This window comes from Curcuma longa, chromosome 8 (genome assembly GCF_044706935.1).
Source record: "Curcuma longa cultivar G26 ecotype Majalengka, Jawa Barat chromosome 8, ITB_CL_G26_1.1, whole genome shotgun sequence".
Classification (NCBI taxonomy): domain Eukaryota; kingdom Viridiplantae; phylum Streptophyta; class Magnoliopsida; order Zingiberales; family Zingiberaceae; genus Curcuma; species Curcuma longa.
In genome coordinates, this window is record NC_133868.1 from 7,442,439 (window position 1) to 7,456,046 (window position 13,608).

The following is a 13,608-nucleotide window of genomic DNA, read 5'->3' on the forward strand; positions in this document are numbered from 1 at the left end:
CCATAAGGCCCAATTTGTAACCCAAATTAAACATCTTTTAATCATTAAACTAATGATCTGGCTGGCGTTGACATAAGTACCCGGCTTGCAATTTTTTCGAAACGCCCCTAAACTTCTGGAAATGTACATATACACCGACCTTTATGTGAGACGATTCGGAACTGCTGGCGGATGATTGCCGAGGAGAAAGGGGAAAGCTCGAGAGAGGGACGATGTGGGAATCCATATGTTTGACGCTCGTGGCGGCGGCGGGAAACAACATCGGCAAGGTTCTCCAAAAGAAGGGCACTGTCATCCTCCCTCCACTCTCCTTCAAGCTCAAGGTTCGAATTCTCCTCTGCCTTCCAATACTGTTCGTCGAACCCTATCGAGCCTGGTTTTCTTTTTTTTTTCCCTCTTTTTTCCCCGTTGACCTCAGCGCTTGATTGCGATTGCATAGTTCAATCATGAAAACATTGACCTGACTGCTGTTTGGGTTGATATTATCTTGTAGCAAAGCATGCGTCGTCAGATCTCTGAAATAGTCATTAAAGATGCTTGTTTTATTTTTTTTTTCTTTTTCGTTCTGAATGCCTTAGTGGTGGGAGATATGGATATGGAGCGTCAATTCCTGTAGTGCGATCGCTTTGCTAGAAATGAATGTTGTTATATCCGATCATGCTGCGAGATTGTTGAGCTGTGCGTATGAACTATTCTCCATGCTAATAATAATTCATCACTGTCATCAGATCATACATTAACTTTTTATGATAGATATCCCTGTTTACTTATTCCATCGGAGTTTGGTTTAACATTTGTTTTCCTATGAAAAGTATCATTGACCAAATTACAAACATCTGTTTCATGCTACGGTCTTTAAAATGGTCTGTCTTAGTTACCAGTTATTTCCAATCGGTAGTTTATACAGTCTTACGGATGCTTGAAGAAGACTGTTAAGTGTCCTTTTTGGTTCTTTGTACTTTTTTTAGCCGTCCAATTCAACCTCTCTTGGTCTTCTGCGCTGGCATATGAAGCTGTGAATTTCGACTGTGGCTTGCATTGTTTCTTGATAACACATTGCACATTCTCAATAATTATCTAACTGTAAGATATTGAAATCCTATCTAATTGTTAAATTGTCTTCTTGCTGTGCGTTTAGTTTACCCATACATTGATTATTTTGAGGAATTGTATGCAGTAATATCCATATCCTTGATACCATGGGATGTCCTGATGGACTATATTCTAAATTTTATAAAGACAAGGAGTAGGTTTTATAAAGCTTAAGAAAAGGCCATTATGGCATGAAAATTGCCCGCTAGTTCAATATGAAATAGTGAGCTAGTGATTATTATTTTTTATCTAGGTGTCAGATGCCAATTATTAGTTGTGAAATAGTTGTATATCTTGTTTTGATTGGTTCTGTTGTGGTAAAATTTCTAGCATCAATGTGTAAACATCTTGTTTTCCTTTTGTAAGATATGGGTAAAAATATTCTTCTGTTCTACTTCTTCCTATGTGAATTTCAAGTTTCAGCTGCATTGTTCATTGATTGTTGACATCTTCATTAGTTTTTGAGTGAAATGTTGTCTTTAACCAAATGGGATCTTAATGCTTTCCCACCTCATTTTTAGGTGATCAGAGCATACATTTTGAATAAACTGTGGGTGATAGGATTTCTCATGGATATATTTGGGGCCATCTTGATGTTGAGGGCTTTGTCTCAAGCTCCGGTGAGTTAGTTCTTGTATTAAATTAATGTTCCTTCATTATCATCATCTTTCTTGATGTTAGTCTTTGTGTCTTTTTTCATGTAGTTTTTTACTTTTTAATTAAAAAACACTTGTACAGGTTGTGTTCATTCAAAAATGGATGAAGTGCTTATTTTGTCAACGGAAAGATGGAAACATCTATGTTGTTTGTGACTTAGTTTATTCTATAATTGGTTAGACAAAATTTATAATGGTGCACATACTATCAGAACTTGGATCATTTGAAAATTAAATAACATCATAATAACTCTTTTTATTTTAGTTTTTCTTTCCTAATGACTGCTCCTACTAATTATTTCTCTTCTCAACTATTTGTTGGTATATCATATTAAATTCACTGCTGATTTTTGGTCATGAGATTTTCATGATGATGGAATCCTCATTAACATTATAATATCAGATTTTTGAATTTTGAGGATTGTCATATGATGTTTGTTTTTTTTTTTTTGCAGACACTAATTATGATTTATTATTTTATAGGTCTCTGTAATACAACCTGTCTCTGGTTGTGGGCTTGCTATACTGTGTGTCTTCTCTCATTTTTATCTCAAGGAAGTTATGAATGTTCTTGATTGGGTAGCGATTACGCTGGCTGGTGCTGGCACAATAGGTAATGCTTGGACAACATGAATGCTCCTACTGGTTTGTTTCAATGAAGATGGTTGCAAGTTACAAATTAGTTATCCTTCTTGTTGCTCATAACGTACTGTCATGTGGGCCTGCTGAGATTGTAGTTATGAGACCGAAAGTTGAATTGAGTCTGGAGTTAGAGAAAATCGATTGAATAAAAAACCATCTAATTTGTCAAATATTGTCTGTTTCTTGTTACTTTAGCAGTAGATTCACTACTATACCTAAGTTACCTAAGTTTGAACAGTTGCATCTCATTCCTTCGATTATCACAATTTTGATACAAAATTTTGATGCATATCGCATACTATTATAGAAGTCATTGCATTTTTGACATGTTGATAAGTATTATTCAAGTATTTACAAACATGTTGTTAAGGATGACATTTAGCTTTTGTTAGTGTGTGTGTGTGTGTCTACGTATATCTGTAGAATCTTCCAGTATATACATATGGTCTATACTGTTTAGGAAAAGATTTTTGTATTAGTAGAGGTTTTTCCTTGTATTATTACAGGAGTTGGCTTTGGAGGAGAGGAGCAAAGTATTGCTGCAGTCTCTCTTTACCGCTTACCTCTGCTTGGCTTCTCAGTTGCTTTGTTGTTTGTAGGTATCATGCTCTGTACATTACCAACTTTTTGTTTTGTTCTGTAGGACAAAATCCGACAATAATGATTTAAACTGTTTGTGTTTCTAAATTCTCTTCATATGATTAAAACTACCATTTTTTCTCAAAATTATACAAATTTATTTGGTTAGTATTCTAAATTATGATGTTGGTCTTGTGGAATTCCTTCCCTCAATTCTCTTGTGAAAGTTTTCTTATTAACATTTTTAATATTTTAATAATATTGTATTTTCTGACATTCAAAATTTAAAAAGGAAGTTATGACGACCTAATTGAAGATTGAATCGATTGAGCTTTGTGTCTCTTTTCAGTAGTTGGACTGGTGGGTCAATTGATGAGACCACATGTTGAATTGAACATTGACTTGGCTGAGCCTAGTGGTTGACCACATGTCAAGCCTATTGAATTTACTTCTAAACTATACACTTGAACAATTTAAGACCCTAGTGAGTTGTGCATTAGAAGCAAATTACATATCACAAAAACATTAAACACTTTCCTCCTATTATAGTGCAAGTTTGGTGACAATGAAAAACAACTTTTTAACCGGGTATTTGGGACTCAATCTTGCCACAAAGAAGAATCTAGATAGTGATTTTGTTTGCACGACTACATCTTATCATCAAACATATAGTTGGAAATATATTTTACTGTTTTATATGGAAATCCAGGCACTTTCAAATGCATTGCTTCGCATCTACAAGAGTCAAAGGCAAGAGCAGGAGCTGGTAAAGTTTTACCCAAAAAATAAACCACTGTCTTTGTTTTTCTTTGTCTTTTCTTTTCCTGTTGATTTCCATATCGCCTGATGTGTCTGATGTCATTATTATAAACTCAGATGCATTCTGAAGTAATTGAAGAAATTATATTTGGTTTGGAGTCTGGCATTCTGTTTGGGTAAATGCCCCTTTTTCCTTTCATGCTCTTGTACATGATGATTACTTTTAATATATTTTTTCCTTGTTATATAAATATTATCCTCTATGGAGTTTTTTTTCTTAAGACCTTTAAGACAATTGCTGTTTGACATTATCCAGCTGAGAGTGATACCACAATATATCCACTGGATTTAACGTTCTTGTTACAGATATGTAATATTTGCAGGATACAGGGAGACTAAACCGTCTGATTCTTGAACTTGGCTTTGAGCTAGCAATCAGCAAATGCTAACAATAGATTATATTCTTGCAGATTGGCATCTGTCATATCAAAAATGGGTTTTGTACTTGCGGAGCAGGGCTTCTCAAACTTGATGCTGCCTATTTGCATTTCCATTAGCTTCTGCTTCAGTGCCACTGGTTTTGTTTACCAGGTAGTTGCAATTATGTGTTATTTTCTTATGATATTATCCTTTGACTTAACATGCTTTCAGATTTATCAATCGGTTCAATTTCCAAACCCTATTATCCTTTTCTATGTGATGATATCCCTTGCTATAATGATTTTGCTCAAGTGATCATTTGTCGAGCATTCCCTTACCTCGTCTCAGGTCCAGTAATTTCAAACTGGCTATGTCAAGTAATTTAGCTTGTTGTCTAAGGTGGTGAAGGTGATATCTCATGCAATAATATGCATTCTTTTTTCCCACTCGGGCTGGTTCATTTTACACAATTCTTAAAGTAGTCAATGACGATGTGTTTGGTTCCATATATTCTGATTTGGCACATTGAAATCGAACAAGCTTGATGCTTAATTTGAAATTTCTTTATTTAACTAGTCAGTCTAATATGGATGAAGTCTGACAGACCCGAGGTCTAAAGCATGGAAGAGCTATCGTGGTATCCACATGTGCAGCTGTAGCAGCGATTGTTACTGGTGTTCTGGCTGGTATGATTGCTCTGGGTGAGCAAATGCCTTCTTCTCCAGTTGCTCGGATGTCTCTCTTGCTAGGATGGTAATGCTTTTAGTTAGATGCAGCTATGTATACCAGTTTTCTTTGCCGCCGATACCACCACTGTTTTTGTATAGTTCATCCTTGAATCCGATTTTTCATTTTCAATTTCTTCTTCGGCAACAGAATAAATTCTGCAGCATTCTAGTATAGTGGTGATTAGATTTTGCCATTAGAATAAAATCAAATAGAATAGGACTATTTAATTTGGCCTGTGAGTGAGAATTTCTATTTCACTTCTTGCAGGCTCTTTATCATTCTCGGAGTAATACTGCTCGTGAGTTCGTCTCGATTGATTTCGCTTCTACCTCGGCGTTGGCAGCGCAATCTCAAAAGTAACCTCGAGAGGAATCACAGTCTCAGACGGTTTGGTTCAGTCCGAACTAAAGATCCTACTAGCCCGAGTGCAATTATTCATACATCAACTCTGCATCATCTGATAACATCTCCGGCCAAAACAAAGCCCTAATGTTGCCTGAAGAAATTCAACAACATTTTGACATGATATTTCTTGTCCATTGGTCAGCTCAGTTTTAAGTTTTAAAATGCGGCATCGACCGTGTGAAATTCTCTAAATGGATCGGCTAGTCTTGGGGTTTTCCAATGATCTTCTCGAGTATTTAACTGGTGAATTATGTTTGTATTATACTAAAAAGGATTAGCTGGGAACTAAGTGGTCAAGGCTTGTATCCCTTGAAGATGATATTGGTCTAAACAAGAAACTACAACTACAAAATCCGAGCTGCAGTTTTTGTTGTCGAAGTGAATGCTTCCATAAATTAAACAGAGAGCCAAGTTGACATTCTGCCATAGATACTCAAAATAAAGAATCCTTTATTTCGAACCTCTACTAGTTGTAACAATTAAAACGTACAAGAGGATCTTAAACTGAATTGGTCTCACAGATACAGAAGTTGAAGCAGATTCTTTAATGCTGTGTTTTTTTTTTATCTTAGATAAATGCATCATTCATTTTGTACTTTTGTAGTTGACTTAAAATTACATTTTAAATTCCAATTTTCAGTTATGTAAGTTAAGGGGTTAGGTAAAGTTTTAATGATGATGATGATGTCATATTTTTTAAAAAAAAAATTAATTATTCATCATCAATGGCCGACTTTCAGCGGTCAGCAACTAGCCGCTTGTAACGCTCCTGCCGGTTACCGGCGAGCAAGGTTAACTGCCGACGTTGCTCAGGAAGTTGGCTGGCGGGTGAAGGAATATTATCCTGATTGATGACGTGCCCGTTTGATAGTTTGTTTTTGATTGATGACGTGCCCGTTTCTTTTGTGACTCAGCTATGCGATTTCTGACTTTCGCTTTGTTTTGTTGGTTCTTATCCTGATTCCCAGTTTTTTCGAATAGTATCGTGGAAAAGTTTATATTTTCCGGCCAATCTTTTCTGTGTCCCTCCATAAAGATTATTGATTCTTGATTGATTTGGTTCTTACACTTTGTTTGTTTTCTCTTTTCGGTTGTACAGGAAGTACTTTGCCGTTTGGGTAGCAAGATTTATTTTTCTGAATTGCCTTGTTCATTTATTGAGTTTGGTTTATTCAACTACCCGTTCATTTCAGAAAAATATATAAATTTCTTACCTTATAAATTTCACGGTTGTAACTTCCACTGGCTTTTGTTGGGAAATTTGTAAGTTTGAGTGTTTCTTATTTTGGTGCTTAACAAAAACGATACTATTAAGTTGCCCACAATGTAAAAGCTGCAATACTCGTTCGCATATTAATAATTTTATTGTATTGAAGGGACAAGTCTTTATCCGGTCATTCAATTACCATGTATCAAACAGTTGCAGCAACATCTGCTGATTAAGAGCCTTTGAGATCACAGGTATCTTCAATTATGTTTTTTTTTAGCTCAAAACTTCTTCAATTAATTATCTGTATCTAACTTATTATTGCTACAAAGCATGATTTAACTTCATTAGACTATTTTTTTTTTTCTGGAACCGTTAGATGAGTAATTGGAAAATATATCATTAATTGGCATCTTTCCAATGTCAAAAATGACCTTCAAGATAAAAAGAAAGAAATTATATATTGAACAATTGTAAAAGAAGTAAACTTACATGGCCAGGTTCTCCTGCTGATTGTGTCTCTTTAGCTTTATCTGGTGCACTATACTCGAGGTCGAAGCCTGCTCTGGTAAACTTGAGGCTCAAGCTTTGTGCAGGCGAGATCCTTTCATTATTATTTTTCCTTTTTGAATTTGTATGCCTGTATGGTTCATTTATTAGGTTATTAGCGGAATTAACAAGGGAACAAATTGTGGTCACCATTGGTGAGTAATTCATTTTCGTTTGTGGATGTTTCATATGTTTCAAACTCAAATTCTTTATTCTCTCTAGTTTCTAGCATATATCCTTTGGGATTTACTTGTGTTTCATATTTTTAGTTTCTTCCAAGTATATTATTGACCTTACAGATTTCATACAGCTTTTACTCGGGTGCTGTTGCTGGTGCTAGAGAGGCTTTGTCGAGTGGAGTGCCTTCTCTTGTACTTTCTTTAAATTGGTAAAAAATCCTCTCTTTAAATTATCTTGCTTTGATGTAATCCTTAAAATTTACCTGTGAGAGTTTTTTTTATTATTATTAGGAAAAAGGATGAAAGCAAAGAAACTGATTTCAAGGATGCTGCTGATGTTTGTTTGCCACTGATAAATGCAGCACTCAAAGACATTAATAAAGGCACTTTTCCAAACAATTGTCTGCTTAACATAGAAATACCCACTACTCCTGCCAACAAGGTTTCTTATAGATAAATTAAGTCTATCATTACTGTTTTGTTTTGTCTTGTTTTTTAGGTACGTACTTCAAACTTCATGCTAAATACATGTAGGCATTTCTTCTTTATTAGTATATTTCGGCATCATGTGTTTAAGTATGCCCCTTTTTGAAGAAAAGGAGAAAATTAAATGAACAAAGAAAACACTTGCATGCAGTACACCTTGGTGCTATATCCCTTTTTTCTTCTATACAGTTAATTGATTTTAGCATGCATTAGTAGTCTTGGTATCTGTCTACCTTACAATTTCCGTTGTAGTTAAGCGCACATACTCCAAATGTTTTTCTAGTTGGCCAGTACTTCATGTACGTTTCAAAATTTTTGCTGGGCATCTTCTGAAAGAGAAGTGGCTTCAAAATTTGTCTTTGACAGTAAAATAAATTAAATATCCAAGCTATTGATTCACAGTCTTTAATATTGTAGAACAACATGAATCTCTCACAGTCAACACACTCACATGGATATGTTTGTCCCATTGGATTTGTGCTGATCTTTAAATTTAGCTAGGATTAAGATGTTGACAAAATGCTGGAATTTCTCGTTGAATCTATACCAATCCTAAATATCATTGTAGAGCCTCATTATAAGCAACATATACATTTTTTAAATATTGGCTTGGGTGTTCTATTGAATGACAATTTATTTTTAACTAAATACAATATGTTGAGAAGATTGGTTATCTTGTCACAGTCTGCACTTATCTGAATGAAGGACCTTTTAATCAATAACCTCCGAATAATTGAGAGGTAGGATGATGCCTAAAGGATCGGTTATCTGAATGAATGTTCAAATGATAGTTTATGTTTGTTAGCATCAATGCTTACATGTATTTGAGTAGGAATGATAGGATGAAAATGGGATTTGCGAAGATTTCAAAAAGCCATTGGACCTACTAAGATTTGTTAGCTATTGATGCCCTTTAATTTGCTTCGACCATCCTAAGTGGCCTTGTGTGCTAGCATATGCATTACACACGTTGAATGGAGTATAGTTTTAGTGACAAAAGGTGGAACATGATTCATCATAATCACAATTGGAGAAAATCAGACAAGGAAACAGAGCCCACCTTTGTTCCTAACAATAAAAAATGAAGTATATTTACAATTCTCCAAGATGGTAATTCAATCCAAGGTTCGAGGTCTCGTTCTGTGGTGGGGTTTCGGTCTCTAGTCAAAATGAGATGTGCCTGTGGTTCTGCTCAGCAAATTGAGGTGGTGCTGGTCAATTGGTCGGGAAGAGAATAAAAGAAACAGGGAAGAATGAGAGAGGAGGAAACTGGAGAATGCAGGCTGATGGAGCTGGTTGTGGTAGACTGTAGCTAGTGGGAGGAGGAGAAGAGGAAGAGAAACCTGTTGCTGTTGAAATCACTACCTAGAAGTCTGCAGCAGCAGAACGTGATGTCTCACCCATTACGAGTGAGATGGCATGATATTTATAAGCCGCAGTTCATTCATCATGATCACAGTGACATAAACCAGACAAGGAACTAGAACTCCCCTTTGTTCCATGTGAGTGTGCTGCAAGCTTCTGATGATCTGCTTGTTAATATCTTTTCTCTAAATGACTGTTTTCTGCCTAGTGCTTCATCCTACGGATCTCCATGACTGAGGGGCTAAAAGCTTTTCATATATGCGCTCTTTCTTTAGCTAGTTGGTGTGTACTGATTTTGGTTGAAACAGCCTAAGATCAAAAAGGCAAATTGAAAGTGCACCATCCAATAGTTGTACCTGTATGTTTTCCATTGTTTACACATTTTTCTTGTTCTTTGTAGTTTAGAGTTTTATTTTACTTCCTCAAGATTCTATTTTCAATGTTCGGCAGGGCTTTAAACTAACCAGGTTGAGCCTCTGGAGAAAAGCTGCAAACTGGCAAGGTGTCTCAGCAAATAGGCATCCTGGGCAGTTCATGTCGACGCAACAAAGCCTTGGTATCCAGCTTGCCCAGCTTGGCCGAGATGCATCTGCGCCGTAAGTACATTTCTAGCAGTTTCCACTATTAAATGGGTTTCTTTATGCATGATGAATTTGTGCTTTCCAGGGAGCAGCACGTCGCATTGGTTCTCAAAGGAAACTTTTAGTCCCCGGGGCAATGGTGCAACGGTAGGACATCCGGATTGTAACTCAGGGACCCGCGGTTCGATCCCTAGCTACGGCGTATTTGCAGGAATTTTCCTCCAAATGGGGAACACAATCAAAGGATGTTGGGCATCTGGATTGGCCGCCGTATGCGCTTCCCGATTTACCCTGGTGGTCGGTGGGAAACTTCCGTGGGACCGGGCCGACCACCCCAGAGATGTGGCTACTGGGATTATCATTTTTTTTTTCAAAGGAAACTTCTAGAAATAGAATCAGTTGCAGACACTGGAAAAGCTGTGCAGAAAAAAGCCGTGAAGAAGTACTTTCGACTAGAGGTAGTCTTGTTTTATTAGGTTATGAATGAGTACAACGTAATAGTTAATCTTAAAAATTTTGTGCTAAATTTATTTCTTATAGTAAACCTTCAGAAAGAGGCTGTGCGGAAGCTTTAGTTTTTGGAGTCTTAATAGATATGACTCATTTTGCTTATATAGATTGGTGCATAAAGTATTTTGCTTGACATTGCGTAAAATGTCTTGTCAGAATCCTATTTGTTACTGGTGTACAAATATGATTTGTAATAAAGTCAATTTTCTTTTGCTTGCAGTTTCTTGATAAGGAGCAAGAAGCCAAGGATGAAAATTTTGCATTTTAGAGCCTTGGATAATGGATATGTGAGTGTTGGCAGCTTCCTCATCACACCATATTTTTCATGCTTCTACTATCTAACATTTCCCTTTCCTACATGGTTCAGATAGCAGTGACTCCCATATCTTTGGAATTGCAAATGGAACCTGAGATCCAATCATCTGCTTCTAATTGGCTTGCAACAGCTGTAGAAGGAGTTGAAGAGGTTACCGCTGTGGCATAGCTTTTGACTTGTGTACTGTTTGTTGATAGTCTCGTTTTTATTTCTGATGGAAAGTTTTGTGTTAGTTCCAGTTTGTGCTGGCTCTTGCTCACCATCGTTTGTTGTGTTTGGAAAAACCCATGCATGACCCATTTTATTATTAGCATTAGCTGCATTCTTTATTCTGGTTTAGTTACTAAGATAGTGGCCAATAAGTTGTTGAATCATCATTAAGCTGTCAGAGTCGATTTGTGTAGATGGGAGAATGGCTTATGCATTGAACTTGTCTCTCATTATTGATGTCAGTTATCGCTGTTCCCATTTGTTAGCAACACAACCATCTTGTGTAAGAAACAGGAAAAGACTCTTAAGCTGTATTAACTTTCCATTACATATTTCTTACTCGTCAGTTGAAGAATGCAGTATTAGTAGTTTAACCTATATAACAATTAGTGGTTGGTTACTTTCAGTTCCTGCGGGAGAGATTGTTTGTAATTTGGATAGGAAAGCATCTTTAATTTTTTTCTGGTTCCTGTCATAGCAAAGTATCAGTGTTGTTTTTTTTTTCTGGTTGATCATGGGAAAGCATCAATATTAGATTCTAGAGTTGGCACAACTAAAAATAAAATAAAATCATTGGGAGAGATCTAGAGCCCTCTTTGTTGATTTTCTTACTGGGGTGAGATTCTCAAAATTAGAATTAGATTCTCCTCTAATTCTTTCATGACAAGTAGAAGTCAGAATCAAATAAAGGTAAAATCATGATTAAGGGTAGTTGAGTAAATCAAGTGGACCAAGCTGATGTCGAAATCAAAACTTGTTAGTCAAGCTAGCTGACCAGCAACTTAGAAATCAGACAGCGAGCAACAAATATCAGGCCGGATAACACGCCGACGCAGAAAGATCTACACTTATCGGAGTGATTCTGAAAGAAAAGCCAAGAAGAATACACATCAAGAGCAGTAAAAAAAGATGCGGTAAGATGACTCAGCCTGAGAAACCAAATCCATTTTGAACTCCTTCCAACAACTAAAGCTGAAAAAGACTCATAATTACTCATCTACTGTTAATTCTTTCCATCGTGCATGCAGTTTTAATCTTATTCATTATCATCTCTCATTTTGAAAATATAAAATAAAATAAAATGGCACCATGTATCTCAAAAAACAACTCATAAAACATTGTTATAGGATAGCTTTGATTAAAATTATCTCTATTTTTTTCCAGTTGTTATTACTACAGCGACAGATCACCAGGACTGACGTTATATGACGTACGTAGTGTACTACTAAGTTCTTCGTAATTCGTAATTCTCAATTTAAAAAAAGAAAAAAAAAACATGGTAACGAATCCGTTATAAATTTACAGATATCCTAGGTTTCTTCTTCGTCACATATCGAGCTTTTAATTAGGAGAGGAGAAGATGGGTTGGGATTGGAGTTACATAGGTTCTGTTTTCGCCACCCTCCTCTTCCTCAGGACGGTCTACCGCGACTTCCTACCGCCGGAGATCCACCGCTTCATCAGTTTCCTCTTGCGCGGCCTCATGGCCCGCTTCGACAACGACGCCAAGATCATCATCGAGGAGTACGATGACATCACCTGCTCCACCAACGAGCTCTACGGTGCCGCCCAGACCTACCTCGGCGCCCGCTGCCTCGACGATGCCGACGTCGTGCGCCTCACCAAGATCCGCGATTCGCCCCTCCCCGCCGCCTCCCTCCCCGGCTATCACACCACCGACGACTCCTTCCAGGGCATCCCTCTCCATTGGAACTCCGTCATCTTCGCACCAGCCGACGGCTCCAGCCCTTCAGGCCGGAGCTCCCGTCCTGTCGAACACCACTCGCTCGAGCTCACTTTCCACCACTGCCACCGCCATGCCGTCCGGTCACTCTACATCCCCCACGTCCTCAAGGAGGCGAAGCGCATTGCGATCGCCTCCCGCCAACGCCGCCTATTCACCAACCGCGCTGACATTATTTACGGCGACGACCACCGTAATCTCTGGTCTCCGGTCCCCTTTTCCCACCCCTCCACATTCGACACTCTCGCCATCGAACCCGCCCTCCGCGACGACATCAAGGGAGACCTCCTCCGCTTCGTAGACCGCCGCGACTACTACGCCCGCGTTGGCCGCCCCTGGAAGCGTGGCTACCTGCTCCACGGCCCTCCGGGAACAGGGAAGACCAGCCTCATCGCCGCCATCGCCAACCTGCTCGAGTTCGACGTGTACGACCTCGAGCTCACGGCCGTGCATTCCAACACCGTCCTCCGCCGCCTCCTCGCCTCCACCACCCCCAAGTCGGTCGTCGTGATCGAGGACGCCGATTGCTCGCTCGATTTGAGCGATCGAAAGACGAAGAAGAACAACAAACAGGACGAAAAATATGGCAAAACAGGAGAAGCGGAGGAACCGACGCCGGCGAGCGACAGGTCCGGGTTCCTGACGGTGAGCCTCTCTGGCGTACTTAACTTCGTGGACGGGCTCTGGTCGTCGAGCGTGGGGGAGCGGCTGATGATCCTCACCACGAACCACCCGGAGCGGCTCGACCCGGCGATGCTCCGTCCAGGGCGGATGGACCGGAAGATTCACCTTTCCTACTGCAGACCGGCGGCATTCCGTGTGCTGGCGAGGAACTATCTGGAGGCCGGGGAGGAGCACCCGCGGATGGCGGAGGCGGAGGCGCTGCTGAGAGAGGTGGAGATGACACCTGCCGACGTGGCGGAGGTGTTCATGAGGTGCGACGCGGAGGGAGAAGGCGCCGACGCCGCCATGGGGAAGGTGGTGCTGGAGATGCGGCGGCGCAAGCGAGAGGGCCCGGGCGCGGCCGCCTCAGCGGCGGTGATACAAGGAGAAGAATGCCTAGGTTGATAAATGAGCGTGTCAAAGGAAAATAAAATGAAAGAAAGGATGTTTCTCCAAATTACGTACGTGACGTCAGATAGATATTTTGTCGCATAAAAGAAGATCAAGGATAGAGAC

At 39.0% G+C, this 13,608-nt stretch overlaps 1 protein-coding gene and 2 pseudogenes across 1 annotated transcript; all 3 read left to right on the forward strand.

Moving 5' to 3' along the window:
* The first annotated feature begins 159 nt into the window (after positions 1-159).
* LOC141833438 (putative magnesium transporter NIPA9) lies at positions 160-5,930 on the forward strand. Its single transcript, XM_074720885.1, has 9 exons — positions 160-323; positions 1,614-1,712; positions 2,232-2,361; positions 2,897-2,985; positions 3,679-3,735; positions 3,846-3,904; positions 4,199-4,319; positions 4,753-4,901; positions 5,145-5,930. The coding sequence occupies exons 1-9, from the start codon at positions 213-215 to the stop codon at positions 5,365-5,367; spliced, it is 1,038 nt and encodes a 345-aa protein (XP_074576986.1). The 5' UTR covers positions 160-212; the 3' UTR covers positions 5,368-5,930.
* Positions 5,931-6,007: 77 nt separating this feature from the next.
* LOC141833956 (uncharacterized) lies at positions 6,008-10,856 on the forward strand (annotated as a pseudogene).
* Positions 10,857-11,873: 1,017 nt separating this feature from the next.
* On the forward strand, positions 11,874-13,549 carry LOC141833245 (AAA-ATPase At3g50940-like; annotated as a pseudogene).
* The last annotated feature ends 59 nt before the right edge of the window (positions 13,550-13,608 follow it).